The sequence below is a fragment of the Ciona robusta genome, chromosome 2, assembly GCF_009617815.1.
Source record: "Ciona robusta chromosome 2, ASM961781v2".
Taxonomy (NCBI): Eukaryota; Metazoa; Chordata; class Ascidiacea; order Phlebobranchia; family Cionidae; genus Ciona; species Ciona robusta.
In genome coordinates, this window is record NC_143236.1 from 6,260,195 (window position 1) to 6,281,140 (window position 20,946).

The 20,946-nt window shown below is 34.7% G+C and overlaps 4 protein-coding genes across 5 annotated transcripts; all 4 read left to right on the forward strand.

The window, feature by feature from the left end:
- The first annotated feature begins 126 nt into the window (after window positions 1-126).
- On the forward strand, window positions 127-6,976 carry LOC149740607 (dolichyl-diphosphooligosaccharide--protein glycosyltransferase subunit 2-like). The gene is made up of 15 exons (XM_089872663.1): window positions 127-266; window positions 452-552; window positions 865-957; window positions 1,440-1,532; window positions 1,984-2,095; window positions 2,486-2,628; window positions 2,972-3,097; window positions 3,411-3,590; window positions 3,831-4,018; window positions 4,347-4,481; window positions 4,890-5,001; window positions 5,349-5,543; window positions 5,912-6,091; window positions 6,427-6,502; window positions 6,756-6,976. Exons 1-15 carry the CDS (start codon window positions 254-256, stop codon window positions 6,887-6,889), a joined length of 1,881 nt encoding a protein of 626 aa, XP_089728789.1. The 5' UTR covers window positions 127-253; the 3' UTR covers window positions 6,890-6,976.
- Window positions 6,977-7,506: 530 nt separating this feature from the next.
- On the forward strand, window positions 7,507-10,214 carry LOC149740608 (uncharacterized). Its single transcript, XM_089872680.1, has 8 exons — window positions 7,507-7,655; window positions 8,151-8,240; window positions 8,566-8,635; window positions 8,909-9,080; window positions 9,434-9,594; window positions 9,682-9,779; window positions 9,914-9,987; window positions 10,066-10,214. Exons 1-8 carry the CDS (start codon window positions 7,604-7,606, stop codon window positions 10,144-10,146), a joined length of 798 nt encoding a protein of 265 aa, XP_089728806.1. The 5' UTR covers window positions 7,507-7,603; the 3' UTR covers window positions 10,147-10,214.
- A 132-nt stretch (window positions 10,215-10,346) lies between these two features.
- LOC149740609 (uncharacterized) lies at window positions 10,347-14,778 on the forward strand. Of its 2 annotated transcripts, XR_016384424.1 has the most exons (5): window positions 10,347-11,096; window positions 11,582-11,665; window positions 11,974-12,043; window positions 13,030-13,781; window positions 14,346-14,778. XR_016384424.1 is itself a non-coding variant. In XM_089872682.1 (4 exons), exons 1-4 carry the CDS (start codon window positions 11,045-11,047, stop codon window positions 12,588-12,590), a joined length of 390 nt encoding a protein of 129 aa, XP_089728808.1. In that variant the 5' UTR covers window positions 10,347-11,044; the 3' UTR covers window positions 12,591-13,019. The 2 variants fall into 2 exon arrangements, 1 of the variants encoding a protein (XP_089728808.1); XM_089872682.1 differs by lacking the exons at window positions 13,030-13,781; window positions 14,346-14,778 and adding an exon at window positions 12,407-13,019.
- A 1,329-nt stretch (window positions 14,779-16,107) lies between these two features.
- On the forward strand, window positions 16,108-20,376 carry LOC149740610 (alpha-tectorin-like). The gene is made up of 11 exons (XM_089872671.1): window positions 16,108-16,298; window positions 16,811-16,897; window positions 17,007-17,076; window positions 17,493-17,664; window positions 18,021-18,178; window positions 18,464-18,632; window positions 18,872-18,939; window positions 19,174-19,360; window positions 19,454-19,549; window positions 19,664-19,769; window positions 20,081-20,376. Exons 1-11 carry the CDS (start codon window positions 16,247-16,249, stop codon window positions 20,227-20,229), a joined length of 1,314 nt encoding a protein of 437 aa, XP_089728797.1. The 5' UTR covers window positions 16,108-16,246; the 3' UTR covers window positions 20,230-20,376.
- Window positions 20,377-20,946: the final 570 nt, after the last annotated feature.

Sequence of the window (20,946 nt, forward strand, 5' to 3'; positions counted from 1 at the left end):
ATATGTTTGTATCGGAGTACGTATAGTAATTTTCTATTTTTGACGTGAAACAACTGAGTTTGTGAACGGATTCTGATTTGCTACTAAGTCATAGATAACCTAATCGGCAATAAAGTATAAGGTTTCTATGTACTTGCCACGTTCGATGACGTAAATTTCGTTAGAGCGAAAACCGGTTTCAGACATTTCACAAAACTTTAGTGACGTTGTTGGTCGAGTTCTGAGAGGAAATAAGCAATACCTGTCGAAAAAAATGAATTTTAAGTGTGAGTATGAATTTTTAGCTGTTTATTTAATCCGTCCTTGTGTTATAATTCTGTAACTGCCAAATTGTGTTGCGTTTTAAAATACCGCTGCTCTGTGATCCAAATTATTGTTAATTGACTACATGATGTGAAAACGTGTATTTTCTTTGTAATTTAACGTTAATTGTGCCCTGCTATTTTTACAGGCCTTTCTACATTGCTTGCACTGGTTGGTATTGCCAACGCTGTGCAACTGGACTCAGTTTTAACGACTGAAAACAGCAAACAACTAATTTCCAAGTTTAAGGTTGGCACTGAACTTACTAACTTCTAAACATTAACAATAAAGGATACTGATATAGTGATATATTCTTACAGTACTTATCTACATTTGATACCTCTGCCATTATTTATAGATGTCATAGTTTTATTTGGGCTTTTTATTCGATCATTCCAAAATGTTTATATAAATTAGTAACTTTAAGTTGGTAAGAATAAACCTCTGCATTTACCAATTATCCCGATATATAATGGTTTTATTTGGGTTTTTTATTCGGTTATTTCTGTTATATAAAAAATAAATAATTTAAAGCTTACTTACTCTGGTTATTTGTCCCAGGCACCATACAAGACATTAGAAGATGCACATTACTCAATTGTTGGCCTGAAGAGTTATCAGCAAGGAGGCGCAGTTGCTTCTGCAGAAAAAGAGGTAAAATTTTAATGGGCTCCAAACCTGGGATGGTGGGCCTACTCTAGAAATATTCACAATGCATTATTTAAAAAAACCTAAAACTATTGGATTGGTTTCATAGGAATAATTGCCTATCCCTACCTTCATTGCATATTGCCAATTTTGGTGGCTAGGTCAGAATTCTACAAAAATAACATTATTTATGCTGAAAACTCTGTTTGTATTATAACAGACTAACAGTCAAGACTTGTGTGTAAAATGTTTTTCTATTTTCCATGTTTTTTTTATTCATGAATGTATTTTATGCTTTAAAAATAAGGTTTGAAAAATAAGTTGCAAAAGTAAAGAAGTGTGCAATATGTACAATTTTAGTTATTGAAAATGCCCACTGTTTCACTATTTAAAGAACTTTAACTTATGTCCGATATCACAAGTTGCAAAGTTGGGATAATATAAAAATGGAAACGAATACTAACCAATTAACCATGATTGTTTTCCAGGCTGCTTGCAAACTTGTGAAAACTGTAGACACCAAATCTTTGACATCAATCTTCTATGCTGCCACTACTCAAGCAGAGATCCCAGCTTGCAAAGTGAGTGCCTTTTTCTTGAGTCACTTAATCCCCACAAATCAAAGGTTTAAGATAGTATAGATACTTGTATTAAGGCACATCCTCACAGCAGCATAACATGGTAATAATGACCAACAAGGTCAAACACAGGACAGCATGGAAAAAGGGCCCATTAAAAAAGGGAGAAGGCAAAATCAATGAAGCATGAATAAAAAGATAACATTGGGGAGGGGAAGCACTTTAATACATAGGAACTTAAGAGTCCTACCATCCAGTTGTTAGGATATTACACCCCTGTATATGTTTCTCAAACCAACATCAATTCACAACACATATATTACAATATATATACACATATACACTACAATAATATATGTATCCAATATAAAGCTTCTATTAAAATAAATTGTGCAAGTTGTGTTTTATTTAATATTTTATTATTAAATGTTTTTAACAAGTTTCAAATCAACAGCACGAGTTCAACAGCGAGACCCTAGAGTTTGTGAAAGGAAAAATCTCTGAGACTTCAGATGTTAAAACTATTTACGAAGCTGTTTCTATCTTGAAGAGTTTGGGAAAAGCAGGTAAACACTGCAAGAAATTTAACTGGCAACACTGTAGTTGTAATCATAGACACGTAACAATGTTATGAAAGTTGTGCAACACATGCATTTAGGCTCAGAGTAGGTTGTGAATCACAACTTGTGATACCCTGTCCCCACTTATAGCTTAAATAAATAATGTGGGGACACTCACTATACTGTACACATGGGGCCTAACATGTGAAGCGGTAACATTGCAATTAAAGATGATAACATGGGGGAAAAAGATCAGATCAGGGTTAGACTCGCGGAATTTCTTACAGGATACTTTTTTTATACAAAAAAAAACATGGAGAAATTGCCTAAAGAGCACCATAGTTTTTTATAAGATATTAGACCTGATGCCAATTTACTAATCCTTGTATGTTTCAGTTGACAGCGATGAAGTGATCTCAGTCCTTCTAGCTGCAGTAAAGGCCGACAACAGTGTCTTGGCTTCATCCCTTGCACTACTCACTGCGTCTCAGCTCTCCAAACCAAACTTATCATCCCTGCTTAAATCTGTGGATGTTGAGGTAAGATCTCTACTACAGATTTCAACTGATACATAATACAATTACTTGTAAAATGTCCTTTGCCACGGTGATTAAAGCACCCCCCTAGACCAGAGGGTACACGTTCAATGCTCGACGCCACCATTGTGGGAAGTTTGCGACCTTAGGCGCAAAAGCCGTGTTAGAACAAATACTGTTGCCCTGTTTGTGACTAAAGGCAGACAGTTACGAATAACCCTGTATACTTCATAGATAAACTGGAGCACTAAGCTAAATTTACCAAATTGCATTCCATGTCTCATGGTATAACTTCCGTTGATTTCTGTTCTCGGATTTATTTCTTAATATTTTTCTATATTAACAGGATATGGCAGCACAAGCTGATGAACTGAGTGAAAGATATCTTCACTTTGACAACGATCTCGCTGTAACTGCCACCTTCCTCTCTGCTGCCATGAGTCTCCCAGCTAAAAGCCTTCCAATCAGTAATGTAAGTTCCTCAAAAGTTCAAACATTTTTAAGATTTTAACCAACTAATATAAATATTGTGTATATCACTGTTGGAAAAAGAAGGATTTTAGGCAAAAAAATTGCGACTTTTAAAATAGTATGTGCCTTATTCGGATAACCCTTTCCTTACCTAAACCATAGATTAATCCAAAATTAATAAAGCCAGTTTACACTTTTAATAAATAAGCACCTCCTAAATTAGCCCCTAATAAAATATAAAAAATCAACTTAATTTTGTTTGAGATGTCTGCCACTACGTTACCTTCTAATGACATTCATACATTCAATTTCAGGACCAAGTTATTCTGTTTTCCAACTTTGTACTTCGCCACAAGAACTCTGTATCTAGCATCAAAGAAGCGTCCTTGCTTGTATCTGCTCTTGCAAAAGTGGCTTCTGCATCACAGATTGCTGTTGGGAAAGCTCAACTTATATCTGGAACCTCTCTTTCAGAAGCTAACCCATCTATTAAGGTAGAAATAGATTGTTTAGCGATTGATATTTTGATCACACAATAATATAAAAAAACATCGCCATATTAGCATTAAAACCTATTTTGACAATAGTGTGAAAAAAACATAGTTTTACTAAAGCAAGACTCTATTCTATATGGGTAAGGTTCTTGCAGACACCTTTGCCTCAATTAGGGATTGAGGATACCCAAAACTTATCCAATAAATTAGTTTCCAACCTTACATACATTATCCCTCCAGGTTTCTATCTTGAATGTATTTGGGCAACCAATACCCAACCTTTCAGTGAAAGCCGAATCGATCATCCGTGCTTCTGATAACGAAGTTTTGTTGTCCAATGCTGCGTTTAAAGTTGATGAGAATATGAATTACCAACTTCTATTCTGGAAAAACAAACCAAAGAGTGGCTTTTATGATGTCACACTTGCGTAAGTGACACTTTGTTAACTTATATAAACAACGCATGCTTACCTATTGATGTTGGGGGGCATGCCATGCTGTTTAAACCATCAGTGACTTTATTAAGCATTCAACTTTATACCCGAAGCAACTTTTACCCTGCTGTTTGGTGTCTAAAGAAACAGCAGAGCTACGTAAATTGAATTCACTATATTGATTATTGAGATTCCCTATGTGTGTCTATGAGTGTAACTGTATTTTAACACTGTCACCCCAGATTTTACTAACCTTAAAAAACCTTCCCCTTTATGTAAAACCACAAAACATTCATCTCTAAAGCTTATATTATTCTCTCAGTGCTTCCTCACCAAAAGTTACCTTGGTCGGCGTCTCTGAGGTTGAATTTCGGGTGAAAATCACGACCAAAATCGCTCTCACCAACCTAGAGATTGGGACAGCTGAGAAAGATCAAGTCACTCCAACTTTGAACAGGTGATTGTTCCACCACTGTGTTGATTGTTGCGTCATAATCTATCAAATGTATGAAATATTTAGGTGCACAGAACACAAGTTTTTGGGGGGTTTTAATACAAACATGTCATATGTATATCATAATATATGACACACTTTATTTTTAAATTTTAGTAACTTTATTTTTAGTAACAGTAACTTTAAGCTTCTTTTATTATTGAATATGGTCTTAGTATTGGGCCGAAAAATAATGTAGTCATATTTATTTAAATTGTAACTCGTATTTGGTTAATACAAATATTACAGCTCATATGTAAGACACAATGTTCTGTATTTTAAACATTACAATAAATTTCAACTCGTAAAACCAGTTTATTTAAATTTTAACTCGTAATGAATATATTTAACTCCCTCGCATCATATTTTCAGCCTTAAATACGGTGGTAAAACCGAGTCGATGTCAGCTGACACTCAACAAAGAATTATCATGAAGTTTCAAGTACAAGACACTACCGACAAATCTCTTATCACTCCACACCAGGTACAAAGAAATCTGTTTCAAAATTAATTAAAAAATCTAGTTCAGAATTAAATAAAAAACTGGCACAAACTTGGTCAATTAATGATTAAAACACTACAAGACTAACATAAGAAGCATTAAATTCAGATTTTTCTGTTTGATAGGAAAATTATATTAATAAAAATTATGAAGGCAAAATTGTATTGTTAAATTGGCATAGCGTAATATATAAATTAGCTTTAATATAACATATAACAAGTTTTCATTAGAAGTGGTTATAGCACAAACAAGCAATATATGCAACACCATACCTTAAGAGTTTATTTACCACCAATCACCATCTAACTAGCGAATACACAATCCACCAGGCATTCGTCCGTTTTGTCAGCTCAACCGGCCAAGAAATTATATTTGTTGCCGAACACGACAAAACTTTAACATACAAGTTTGAGATTGACCTTGCCACTGCTGGTCGCGAACAATTTAACTCGGCGTCGGGAAAATACTCGATGCATCTGATTGTTGGTGACGCAACCATCTCCAACCCTGTGTTCTGGAAATTTGTAAGTAAAGATAAAAAGTTTAATAAATTTTTGTAAAAACATAATATGTTCTATAAGGGTGATGTTTTTATTTAAGGCCATAGGATTTAGTCTAGATTCAGATACAGAGTCCGAACTCTGGTATAAATCTCATATTCCATCGGTAACTTCACCATAAGACTTAGTTAACCTATACTATATGAAATAGAAATGCCGCAAATTTATAATAAACGTTAGTATTGAAACCAAAGTGGCCAAAATCCAAATAAATCCAACAAAGCAATCTGCAGTCTTCCTTAAAACATTTATGCCAAAACGTTTAAAAACTCTGTACTGTACATCAAATGTATAATATTACGATTGCCATACTTACATTATAATTTTCCCAGGGTGACATTAACCTGAAACTTGGTGAAGCAAAGAAATCGAAATTTTCATTCGAGAGTCATTATTCAGCGAAACCCGAAATCCAACACACATTCCGACTGCCAGAAGAAAGACCACCAGTGTTTGTGTCTCAAGCTTTCACAGTTGCTTGCCTTCTTCCTATTGTGTTGCTGTTTATCTTCGTAAGTTGACAATTTTAAATATTTATATAAAAGTCAAAGTATATGGATGAGGTCCTGTAGTATGGCACACCAAACGACCTGAGATTTAGTACAGAGTTGGCCCATTACCCCAACATTATGTATGCACATTTTATTTAATAAGGGTGAGGTCTTATAGTGTCACACATCATTGGGTCTGGAATTTTGGGCCAAAGTTGCCCAAACCCTAACATCAAAACCTTTATATTAAAGTAAGAAGAAAATTAGATCATCGTAATTAAATTAGATCATTATAATTTTAGTTGCTATCTCTACCTATATAGGATACCCATATAACTTATTTCTGTTTAACACAGTGGGCTAAGGTTGGTGCAAATCTTGGAAAGTTGAAACTTGCTCCAAAGAACATCATCTTTCATGCTGGACTTATTGGTGAGTATGTTTGTTATATTGTGTCTAAGAGTCTATCACTATGGCAAATTATACGGATTTATGCAAAATGTTTTTAAATGTGTTTTACTTGTTTTCTGAGACTGCGCTGCCTGTAATTCCTATTGCTGTAAATATTATTTGTCTCTTGGCCGATTACCGAAAAACTTATTTATAACAAATAAATTGGCATACCCATATAGTTTAATTGACTTTTTTAAACCAATATCTTAATACAAATATTTACCTTTTTTAGGAATCTTTGTTCTTTATTATTTCTGCTGGAAGAGCCTTGATATGTTCACAACGGTTCAGTATCTATTTGGCGTGGGAGCTGTTACGTTTGTATTTGGCAACTCCGTCTTGTCAGATATAGCTAACAACCGCTGACGAAGAACTATGAAACAAAATTAGAATAAAAATTTGGAAGCATATTACATATTACGGCGTTTTGTTTTCGAAGCATATTTTGGATCGTTTCATTAAAACGAATATTCAAATTAAAACGAATATTCAATATATCTCGAATTGAGCTTTACAATAATAAAATTGACTACATTTAGTACTAGATTTATGTGTGTTTAAGTTTCATTAAAACGAATATTCAAATTAAAACGAATATTCAATTTATCTCGAATTGAGCTTTACAATAATTTTTTGATGTCTTTAAATAGGGGTAATGGTCTAATTCTGACCTAAATCCTAGGGCCTAACCTGCCACGCTGCGGAACCTTACCCGCATAGATTAGAATATTTTTAAATTTATCATTGGGGAGACGAGGTTACTAAGTTTTCCGCACAATGTAATATTCTCATACGATACGAAGGCAATTTCAAACGGGCACGCTTTTTCGTGTTAGAAAAATACTTTCGATAAAAACAATTTGTTGGCGAACAAACTGATGTTTCGTTGTTCGTGTACTTTTTGATAATTAAACAAATAGAATCGACTGGCCCCCGAACAATTAAACAGGAAATGAAATCAACGCTCCGATACAGCTATAAGATGTCGAGCGACATGTTGTTATCGGCAATAGTTCGTGAGTCAGATGTATACGCACTGTGGCTATTGCTACAAAACAGAGAGCTCTGTACTTAATTACGATGACGTTACGACTGACCATTTCTCTACACGTTGTGTTATTTGTACTGCAAGGTAAGTTTATTACCAGAATATATATTTTTTTCGCTTTCACAGCCGATAGATTTCTGTTTTGTTGTCAGTATTTAACGTTATCTGTAAGTAGCAGCCGTACTGTATAATCTAAACTAGAAAACACTACATTACTGTAGAATTATTCAGTATCCACAGTCGGTTGTTTTTGTAACCATAGCATATAAAAATATAGTGAGCATTGGCATCTTTTAGGTATATACTAGGCTTTAGGTTGAACTACCTCAAATGTATAAACCCCAACAAGGGTGGGAAAAGATGAGACACATTTTTACTCATTTGGTAGTAAACAAAAATCTACAAAGAACTATAAACCGTATCCTCTCGACTCCCATAGACCGTTGTTATTTGTTTAAACCACCACAAAGTTTATTTGGATATTAAGCGCTAAAGGTGTCCCGTCTTCCCCCGCCCTACTACACAAGTTGCTAACGTATGCTACTTTTTGTGTTAAAGTATAATAAGCTTTTTTTACAGGTGTGACTGGGCAATGTCCAAACGGCAGAAAGAAAAGATCTTTCGTTGATGCTGATCAACTCAATGCACTCAACATTACAGATAGATTAGGTAAGCTCGTTTATAACGTATTTGTTTTCACAGTGATGTCCCATTCTTAAGCCATATATACTACAGTGGAATAAGATGGAGCAAATGATATCCCATATCTCATAACCGCGTTTTTAACAACTAACAAAGGTATTTTAGAGGCGCGAGGTTACGGTTATATAAATCTGAAGAGCGTTGTTAGTTGTTGAAGCGAGAATTGGAAATATGGGATGATATATGTGCTGTGCTATACATGTATCCTATCTTGCATATAAAACTATATATTATTAAAATTGTTTAGTGTCTTCAGTATAAAACATGAAAATTAAACAAGTGTTATTAACAGAGTCGCCAGACTACGTTGAACAGAGCAACAGTGTTAATATATCATGCTCGCTATTATCAGTTAACATGAGGTAACTATATTCCTAAGCTTCGCAAATCATATAGTAGAGTGGGGGAAAGATGGCACACCTTTCCATCGTATTTTATCGTCCCAATTGGTGGTAAACAAAGAACATTTAAGAACTTATAAACCATATCCTACAGACTCTTATATATAGGCCGTTGATAAGTTTAAAACACAACCAGGAAATTTAGATTTTATGTGCCATAAGCTGTACCATCTTACCCCACATTACTATATAGTTGGGACGGGAGCTAATGCTGATTGTCAAGTTACATTTTAGTTTCAGTCATGCATACTTGGCTGGTTTTGATGTCGCTTCAATAAGAGAACTTGTATTACTTGACAAAGACTACGAACCAATCAATGACAGCAGTTGTAGGGCAGTCAGTGAGGATTCGTTTTACAAATTTTCAATGATAAAAACGTTTGCGAAATGCGCGAATAATATCAGAGTAAGTTTTTTAAATTACAAACTATATAGTTTGCTTTGGTACAGTATTTGGTGTTATGTTGGCAAATTACGCATTTTAAACGATTATTAGTTTATCAATATAAAATAATATGTTTCTTCAACATAAACTCAATCTCATTATTAAAGATTAAAACAGTGAAAAACAAACTTTACAACAAAACAACAGTCATTGCTTGAAATAAAACGTATATCCATCAATGTTCTTTAAAAAATGTTTGTCTTTAAAATAAAAAAAGAAACTCTTTAATAACAAAGTCCGACTGGTTAAACTTAAACCAGCAATGTTCTGTAATAAACACTATTTTCAGAGTGACGATTTTACCTTTTTTACAGTTACACAATAGCATGCTGTCGGTCAATTATACAGTTCTAGTAGTCCCTGATGCACAACAAGGTGTTGTATCAAGAAAACCAACCAACTTTATACAGCTGAGTTGCGCTTACAGACGTGATCTCAACACGACTCTTGGAAAAAGGACAAAAGTAATAATACCGTGAGTGTGTTTAAACATATACAGTTGATCTATCCTTATAAATATCCATGTTTTAATTAATTTCAACAATCTTGCAAAACGTTACAGTATTGATGGGAGTTGTATAGATGTGGCAAGACGTTGGCATCAAGTATTCATAGACATACAGGGTAGGAGAGTTCGACAAAAACGGCACCCGGAACCGGGTATGATATTTTCTGTATGAATTAACATAACTTAAATATCCTCGCATGGGGGCAACGACAGTTGTTATAACACGGGTGTTTTATTTTATACACCACAAGTTTGCTTACGAGTTACAACATATGTAAAAATGCAGATTTCGTGGTTTGGCTCTGGTTCAATCTAAAGCGAGTACAAAGATGGCGACCGTGTCTTCGTAAAATTATAAGGGTAAGGAAAGTGGGTAACAAACACGCCCTTGCATGTTTATACAGTAAGTAACATGAAGCTTATTCTATTTATTCACAGTACGAACACTACATCGACCACATTCTTGGATTCGTAACTATCCGTAACCACGAAGATACACATTTTCCCTGTCTTTTATAAAAGATATTACACAATTTATATCGCTCCTCTGTATACGACGAATCACATAAACAGATATATTAACCAAATACCACTGTGGTGTATTCTATACATAGCATATATATAGTAGGGTGCAAAAAGATGAGACACTTTTTTCTTAACCCATTCGGTAGTAAACAAAGAACATTCAAACAATTATACCATTATTAAATGTTTAAAACACCAGGATTTTCGAATATTGTGTGCTAAAAATGTCCCGTCTTCTCCCACCCTACTATATAGTAAAGTCAGGATAAGCGATGGTTCATGCTTTTATTCTCTTCAGTGCAATTTATTAGTGAACAAATAATATTTACAGAATTGTCCTTTTAATCATAGCCTTGCTACTGTGAAACAACGTTGTTAATTGTCATAAACAAGATTAAGAAAAACTGTAGTAACCTCGCCTCGGGAGAATAAATAGGGTTCATTGATTCATTTAAGCTAGGAGTGGTTATGCAAAAATGCTCAAAGGCAGTTGCTGACAAATGCTAAATTATTAGGAAAGGCAAACTCATGTTTAAGTATAGTTTTATAACAACAAAACTGGGAAAGTAGTTTGGAGCGTAAGGACACCGTTGTTTAATATTAAAAAAAGAATTCACTGTTGAAAAAAAAACGATCATAAAGAGAAGTTACTTTTGATAAACAAAAATCTTTTTGAAACTGGGAAACAAATTGTTAGGTCGGTTGTTCGTACTTAATTGACGTGCAAGCGATATAAGCGGCTGGCCCCGAACAGTAAACAGGAAATGAAATCAACGCTCCGATACAGCTATAAGATGTCGAGGGACATGTTGTTATCTGCAATAGTTCGTGAGTCAGATGTATACGCACTGTGGCTATTGCTACAAAACAGAGAGCTTTGTACTTAATTACGATGACGTTACGACTGACCATTTCTCCACACGTTGTGTTATTTGTACTACAAGGTAAGTTTATTACCAGAAGACGTATATATATATAGTAGTGTGGGGGGAAATAGGACACCTTTTCCTTCTATTTTCTCATCCCACTTGGTAGTAAAAAAAGGAAATTCAAAAAATTATAAAATCTTCACGACTTTCATAGGCCGTTGTTAGTTGTTTAACACATGATCAGGATATTTGGATATTTTGAGCCAAAGGTGTCCCGTCGTCCCCCACCTTACTATATATCAGCCTTTAAATATTTTAACGAGCAGAACATCGAGATAGCGTGCCTCGGACCCGCTAAGCCTTTATTTCACACCTTCAATATAAGCCTGCAACGTTTGTTAGTACATCAGGCCATTCAGAGCTACTAACAGTATACTGTTCAAATATTCTGTTTGCCTTTTTGCAAAACAGCGAAACGTTTATACTTGCATTGCAAGTTGCTAACGTTTGCTACTTATCAGCGGTGTGTCACTTATCAACTATAATGTATTTTCTTAAAGGTGTGACTGGACAATGTCCAAACGGAAGAAAGAAAAGATCTTTCGTTGTTGCTGATCAACTTAATGCACTCACAGATAGATTAGGTAAGCTCGTTTATAACGTAATTATTTGCACAACAGTTCGCCAATTCAAGCCAGTTTACTGTTTCCTACCAAATAACCTTGAAATAGAAAGAAACATGTTATCCCAACCTAATATATAGTAGGGTGGGGGAAGATGGGACGCCATAAAACCGTATCTTCGCGACCCCCAATCAGCGTTGTTAATTGTTTACAACACAATCAGGACACTCAGGAATTATATGCTAAAGGTGTCCCGTCTCCCCTAACCTACTATATTACCTTCACTTATAAATAAAACAGTATAAATCTTAAACTAATGTTATTAACAGAATCACCAGACTACGTTGAACAGAGCAACAGTGTTAATATATCATGCTCGCTATTGTCAGTTAACATGAGGTAACTATACTCCTACAACCTCTTTTTTAGTTTTCTTGCCAAATTTAGCTGTAATCCATCCAATAGTACTTGGTAGACAAATATACCACAAAAGTAACATTGTATTGTTTAAATAAAGGTTTTAAAGTTATGGAAGTATATAGTGTAAATACGCTTCATAACACCGTACGTTCTATGTTCGAAACTCGATGTCGCCACCAGTGTGGGTGTGTGTGTTTTGAGGTAAAACATTAAACGTAATTATTGAAACCCGACATAAAATATAGAACACTATAAGTTAGAGGTAAATAATTCGTAACTGGTTATAATTTACAGAATATTCAACAAGTTGTACCACATGCTAATTGTCAAGTTTCCTTTTAGTTTCAGTCATGCATACTTGGCTAGTTTTGATGTCCCTTCAATAAAAGAACTTGTATTACTTGACAAAGACTACGAACCAATCAATGACAGCAGTTGTAGGGCAGTCAGTGAGGATTCGTTTTACAAATTTTCATTTGTGAAAACGTTTGCAAAATGTTCGAATAATGTGAAAGTTAGACTTTAAAGTTACAAAGAAAATAATAGTTTATCCTTTATGTGATTAAATATGCTGGCTAACTATACGCACTTTAACTGAGGAATATAGTACTGTGGGGTGAGATGGAATAGGCTACCGTTAGCACCTATAATTTCCACATTTTCTAAACGTGTTTCAACGAATAACAACGCTCTTTTAAAGTAGCGACCCTACGGTTATATAATTCTAAAAATGTTCTTTGATTCGTACCAAATGAGGCAACAAAAAAATGAAAACCCGTCCCATCTAACCCCACCTAATATACAGTGTAATAAAACATAGTTTTCCTTAATTTTATCGATCACAGTATTAAAGATTAAAACAGTTATAGACAACAAAGAGACAACAGCAAAACGACAGTCGTTACTTTGTATAAAACAATAATGCTATTCTAAAAATATTCGCCACCTTTATTTACTTTTTACAGTTACACAATAGCATACTGTCGGTCAATTATACAGTTCTAGTAGATGCACAACAAGGTGTTGTATCAAGAAAACCAACCAACTTTATACAGCTGAGTTGCGCTTACAGACGTGATCTCAACACGACTCTTAGAAAACGGACGAAAGTAATAATACCGTGAGTGGAATGTCTCTAACAAATAAATCCTATTTATGTTTTCGAAAAACGAAGATCAGATAATTAAAACAGGGAAGAATGGGGATTAACAGCGACAGTGTTAAAAACACGTATGGTTAAAAACACGCATGGGTAACCTGTGTACAATATTAAACATAAACACCATCTTGCGTTAACGTTGCAGTCTTAGTCTGAGATGTCTGGATATGGCAAGACGTTGGCACCAGTTCGACAGAAACGGCACCCCGAACCAGGTATGCTGTTTTCTGTAGGAATTGGTCTTCGAGAAGTGATTTAAATGGGGTATTATGTTGGACAATTTTTACTGGTAATTATTGCCTCAACTCCCCCTTATGATTGTAATTTTTCGGTCATACAGTAACCTAAAACAATCACAGGTTAAGTTACATACGAGCTGGTTACTTACAAGTGAGCATGAGGTGTATAAAACAGAACATTCGTGTTATAACAACTGTCATAGTCCCACGAATTTACATTCTTATTAACATTAAGTCGGATATAGATTTCGTGGTCTGGCTCTGGCGCAATCTAAAGCGAGCACCAACTTGGCGACCATGTGTTAAAAAAATTGTAGCGGTAAGTATCAAGAAGGAAGAAAATATTTATAGTTGGGTGAGGGGAGATAGGGCACCTTTCGCACGTAATATTCAAATATCTTGATCGTGTTTTAAAAAACAACGGCCTATGGAAGTCGTGAGGATACGGTTTTATAATTATTTGAATGTTCTTTGTTTACTACCAAAAAAAGATTAACAACATGTCTCATTTTACCCCACCCTACTATACACGTGGGAGCTCGTAATAAAGCGCGGGTATAAAACAAAACACCCGTGGCATAACGACTGTCGTTTTCCCGCCACCCGAGGATTAAGAACTTTCATTGAATGGGACGGAGAAAGATAGGAAACCTTTTCATTCTATTTACTCATCCCATTCAATAGTAAACAAATAATATTCAACGAATTATAAAACAATTCCTCCCGACTCCCATAGACCGCTGTTAATTATTTAAAAGAATGTTTAAATGTTGTGTGCTAAAGATGTCCCATCTTACCCCACACTACTGTACGTAACTTTTTTAAACTAGTGCTTAAACACGCCTTTAATTGCATATGATGATTACTTTATTTATTCCTACAGTATGAACACTACATCGATCATATTCTTGGATTCGTAACTATCCGTAACCACGAAGATACACATTTTCCATGTCTATTTTCATGAAAGATGCTACAAGACTTACTGCAAATATATCCTCGTATACAAGGGATCACATATGTCGCTTTATATACGCATACATAAATATTAACCAAAATACAACAGTAGTGTATTGTATAAATAATTTCTTTTGAAATACTGAATGGATTAAAAAACTGTAAGTAATTATACGTAGATTTTTTAGTTAAATGAAATTCTGTTTACAATAAACGTTGTAGGACTATATTTATTAAATGTATTTAACAGGCGTGTTGACCACCCATTTGGTTTCTGTATATGTACAAGTACACCTCTACAATATTGTCAAATATTGTAAAGAAATATTGATTTTGAAATAAGTTTCTGCAGAATACATTCGCTGCATGGCCTACTAAAGATATCTTTAGTAGGCCATGATTCGCTGTCCGTTATTCCAACGATTTATTTACTAATCCTGGAACCAAATAGAACTCCTCATTTCAAACTGCGATACATAAGCAAATCAACACTAAAGTTATTGTTACGGTTTTCTTTAGAGAAAGAGAATAAGTTCATTTTATCTCTTTGGTTGCTGCAACCAAGGTAAGAATAGCAAGCTATTAAAACAGAAAGACGGAAGTCACGGTACAATGACAGGGTTTGAGTGGGGTAAAACGGAACGAGTTTTCATTCTTTTTAATAGTCCTATTTAATGGTAAACGAAAAACATTAAACTGATATACCCGTTTCCTCACGGCTTTAAAGTGTGTCGTTAATTGTAAAAACACGATTAGGAAATATGGAACATATATGCTAACAGTGTACCCGTCGTACCCCATGGTACTAAAACGTGCTAACATGAAAGAAGTATGAAACAGAGGCTGGAAATCATACCACGCTTACATTTAACGATGCTAACAATTCCAAAACCGGTGTGTAGTAAAGGATCAAGTGCTACGGAGTATGAAACCGACAAAAATAAGGCTTGAACGTAATCATTACTTAGTATTGATCACTGCAAGGAACGATGCATGCGTGTTTCTAATACCAACACAACTCTTTAACCATGCAGCGGTCTAGTATTTGATTACCGCAGTTTTTTTCCGAATTGGTTGTAAAACTATATAATCGGTGTCGTCGCAGCGTTCCGGCGCATGCGCAATAGCATCCGGTCTACAACGGTGGGAACAAATATATCACGATACCGGTAATAAACACGAAAACTTATTACACCGCCATGTTTGAGGAGCCACAAGCAGGTACAACTCTTAAGATTGACTCCATACAACACCTAACGTATTTATTCTGACGCATACCCGGTATAAAGTAATTCAATTACTCTCGGCATTTTAATGGACGCCTATTGTTAAACTAAATAATAATTTTTCATATTTATATCAGTACGTGTTTTACAAACGTTGGAGCTTTATTTGCCACATTTTCGTTACTCTGTATCAATGTGACCAATAAAATATTAAAATGTTGTGCTTGGTAAATAAAATAGGCTTCGTTTGTGTGTAAATTTTGCAGCCTGTACAGCGATTTAAAAGTTATAAACGGTACAAACTAAATAGTTATAGATGCGAATAAGATAAATCTTCTTTCGGGTGACAATAGTTAATATTATAATGCATTGATTATACACGGCGCGGTACAGCTTTGGAACAATGGTATACAACAGGATATGAAATCATCTCTGCTCGAGCGATCGGAGATCTAAGACGTTATGTAGCTACCGGTTACAAACCAATTTACAGATCTTATTATAGGTGCAATCTACATAGGTAGATAACAGGTAAACTGTATTATTGGCATTGGCGATTACGCTGGTACCATATCACAGGTTTGGAGTGTATTACGTCACGATGACGTTGAAAATTGGTATTGCTGTGTTTCTAGTACTGTATGTGGCGCAAGGTAGGTTATTTATCTTTTTATTGCGTCATAGTTTTGATAGGCCATTTGGTAAATTGTAAGTCGTTTGGTGTGGCAAGAGTAGACGTGTCACTTTACGAATATGTTAGAATCATAGCTTCTTTTACACCGTACGCATCGGGATCCGAACGCATTACCCAAAACCTAATACTTTCTGTTAACACTAATTTATATAATAGTTCGTATATATATATAAACAATACGGACTCTGCCTTATAAGACAGTATCGCATTCAACAAAATATGCATCGAATGTCTTCCATTAAATTACACATGGCTGCAGCGAGGCACGCCAAGAACTATGCCAGTGTTGTTCTATTTCCACAGCGCTTATCCCAGTCATCAATAACGAAAATGTATCTTTTATAATACTACCGTATTTTCAAAGTAATGAATATATTGCCTATTGCTTTTACTAACTAACTCAAGTGCTATAGTAGTGTTGCCTACTGTGGCGTATTCCTTTTCTGTTATGACAAAGAACTTGCGTTGCAGGTGTGGCGGGTAAAGGCCTAACGAGAAATAAAAGAGCTTTCGTTGATGCTGCTCAACTCAGCACATTGAACATTACAAACGGATTACGTAAGTATTACTAGTAGGGTGGGGAAAGGTGGGACACTTTTCATTCAATTTGAAAAAATATTGGTCCCGACCCATCTTCCCCCATCCTACTATAAACGTTTTTAAATAGAACCGACGAGCTACGTGAACATGAATGCGTCTCTTAACATTTCTTGCTCAGCAAAATCTGTCAATATGAGGTAACTATAACATGTGCAACTTATTATTTTATAAGTATAAAATGTAATTTTATATCTTTAAACAAACAAATGGAAACCGTTTATGTCATTATACACCATTCTTACAGTCAAGTTACACTACAATTGTCTTAACATAAACCACATGAAATAATATATATATATATATATACGACATAGCCCCACTTACATTCAAGTTATAACCCATAGATGTGTATGCTGTACTCATACACCAGATACATGTGATGTATTCATACATCTCATGCTCAGTGTCTAGTTATAACATGGGTCTTATAGCCTACACCAGGCCCACATGGTGCAGTATCCATGTATCTTAAGATTCTTAATCCCAACTATCAAATGACAATCATTATTTTCTCAATAAAAAAGCTATATAATAATTATTAATTTCCTTCCAGTATCAGCCTTGCGTACTTAAGTGGCTTTAATGTCGCTTCAATAAAAGAACTTGTTCTACTTGACAAAGACCACAAACCAATCAATGACAGCAGTTGTAGGGCAACTTCTGACGGCTCCAGTTACAAATTTTCTATACATGGCGCATTTGGAATGTGTGCGAAAAAGGTTGAAGTAAGTACAAATATAATATCAACAAGGAAGATATTACAAAACTTTTAAATACACCCACGAAGCATAAACACAAAGATACATGGTTCAAGATCAGGGTGTACCAGTGTAACCAACAATTTGTCAGTTGCATTTAGTTCAAGCATTGGTTTAAAACAACCTTTAAAAATATTTGATGATTTTTTAAATAAATTAGATGATTTTTTAAATAAATTAGATGATTTTTTATTAAAATACAATAACATTGATATCTGCATTTTTTCAATAAAAAAACAACAAAATTCTGTATACATGCTGACAGGTCTTAACCCCATTCCAAAGACAGCAAACTATTAACCTAAAATTGTTTTAAATTCCAGTCACATCAAGGGCTAATATTGGTCAATTACACAATCCTAGTCGTCTCTCAACCACAAGGCATAGTTTCAAGAGATTCAACAAACTTCATTCAAATGAGCTGTGCTTACAGGCGTGAATTAAACGCAACACTTGATAGGGAAATTATAGCACAGACAGCGTAAGTAAATTATATACATGAAGTGTTTCACTTACTGCAGCTCACATCTCTGACTGCTTAATAATCTTCTACTTACATTAAGTAGTCTGTCTGCGTGCTGACTGCTGAGTACAGTGTGGTCACTTTATATAAGTTATAACTGATAACACAACACAGGTACTTTATTCATACAAATACCTTAAATCAGTGCTAATTTGATCCTACTTGTTATTAATTCCTAATAACCCAATTTTTGATATGATAGTCAAATATTAAATAAAGTTGTTCCTCAACTTTTACTTTCAGGCGTGAACATATACAAGTCGCGCCTAAGCTTGGAGACCTTCGGCTTGAGTTGAAACGCCTCAACAGCACAGGACAAGTTGAAACAAGTTCAGATGTTATAGTTGGGAATACCGTCTACTTTGGTATGGACCTCCCAACCACATCTGCCCGGTACAATCTATTTATTCAGGTAACCCCCATATTTCTGGGTATTCTGACCTAAATCTAAACTTAGAATGCTACAATATTTAGCTACATCAAAGCAGTATTTTGGTTGGGAGTTCAGTTCAAATTAAATATTTGATAAAATGTATTTGAGGTTTATTTGCCTCCTAAATATTGACTGTAGTTATTTACATGGAATATCACTGTGTTTTATAAAATTACATCCCCATACCTAGCTACATCAATAACTAAAACATCTACCAGGCTTCCAGGTGTTGGATCACACCATCAGCGAATGCTTCAACACCAACATATAATGTCATTAGTAATGGGTAAGTATAAACTTGATATTTACAATTAAAAAAACACAGCTTTTCATACATTTGTACATTTGACATATATGCAGGAGTTTTGTTAATAAGCATGTGGTGAAGCCAAGAGGGTTACCCAATACATTGAAACAAAAAAATGAGGTCTCAGAAGCATTGTAGGGCTACAATAGTACTGTGCACCAACTGACCACTCAAATTTTCTACAAAAACACTATTATTTTTCATCTACAACAGAATTGCTGCCCCCGACTCTTCCATGCCTAATGCAAACATTGTGACTGAAAACAACGCAGTGAGGCTCCGAGCATCCTTTGTGTCTTTTATCTGGTTTGGCATGCCTGTGGACAACCAATGGTTGTACCTTCACTGTAATGTTCGGGTTTGCGACAATTCTGTTAACAGTAACATGTGTTCAACTCCTGTAAGTGTAAATTGAACTGAATTAACTGACTTTTGAATATTTATAAAGGTGTTAAATAACCGGCTAATTTGTCTGACACTGTTGATGTTCTAGATTGGCAGAAGAAGACGTTCTTTAGATGTGGAAAAAAAACACACGATTGGACCTTTTAAATTACATAAAGCTGCTTCACATAGCTATTGCAACAAGGTATAATGTATATTAATTTTGGTTTGCGTACTCTGTACTTATCACACATATAACACAATTAAAAAATGTTCAATGAACATATCTATTTATACATATTATTCACTGCTTTTTTAGGATGAAATGAAGTGTGAACATGACTGTGCAGTTGCTAATAACGGTCAACATATTTGTACTTGTCCATATGGTTGGATACTTAGTCGTAATGAGAAAAGTTGCTACAGTAAGACCATATTCAAGTATCCCTTTTTTGCTATAAATTTATAACACTTTAAACCATTAGTGAAGCTAAATGTAACATTGTATAGGCTAATTTCTCATATACATAATATTATATATTATACTACTAACTAAGGTTTATTTTTAAAATCCATTTTACAAAACAGTGGTCTGAAAATAGTGGGTCCCAATATTTCTATAGAGTTATTAAAATAGTGTGTTTTTCTACTCTTAGCTTATGATACTTATGATCGTATGATTTTAGCCAGGGTTTTTCATACTCTTAGTTTGGAAATTGTTTTATTCTATTTATAGAGCATAACCCTGCAGCTGAAAGGATTCATCTTGAAATGAAATATGCCATGGATTCGTTGGATACTAACATTCATACAGTATCTCTGATGTTGGGTGGACTAATTGTTTTAGTCACCATTGCTATTGTGATGTCACATCGCGAGAAGTAAATGCACAACTAAACGAATTAAACTACGCAGCCTAATGTTAAACCAACATTTTTCAAGCATACAAAACATAAGTCTCTATTACTGTAAATATTTTCACCATGTGTATACGGAAAATAAAATTCTAGATGAAAAATTCTAGCCTGTAAATGTATAGCCTTACATAGGCCAAACTCTTTAGTTAACTTGTTTCTACTGAAACTTGGTTTATAGAGGTAGCCCATCACATATTTTTTACACCAATTGACATAATAGGCTATATACACTGGTTTCACCAAGATAGAACGATACTCAATATAATATGTACACTACAGAGATATTTCATGATGCTGGACACATTTAGTGCAACATGCTTCGTCACCGTAATTCGTCTGATTTGCGTAAAGTTAACAATTTATTACGTGACAATCGCGGTCTGTTACATCAAGATAGTGGTAAATTACATAGGTTACAGGGCTTTATAGCCTTGTTTTTTCGCACTGTTTTAAAGAAGAAATCTATTGTAACAGAGAAATCAAACGTAACAATACGCATTCTATGACGTAATAATCCAACCTTTGTTGAATTCATGACGGCTCGAGTGGAAAATACGGTGAGGCAGCACGATTTTGCGCATTTTCAAAGTTAATTTTCGACACGAATGCCCGAGGTTTTAAAAAAATATATATACAGTGGGTATTAGTGAGACCTAAGACAAATTTTGAAACCAAAATTTCAGGT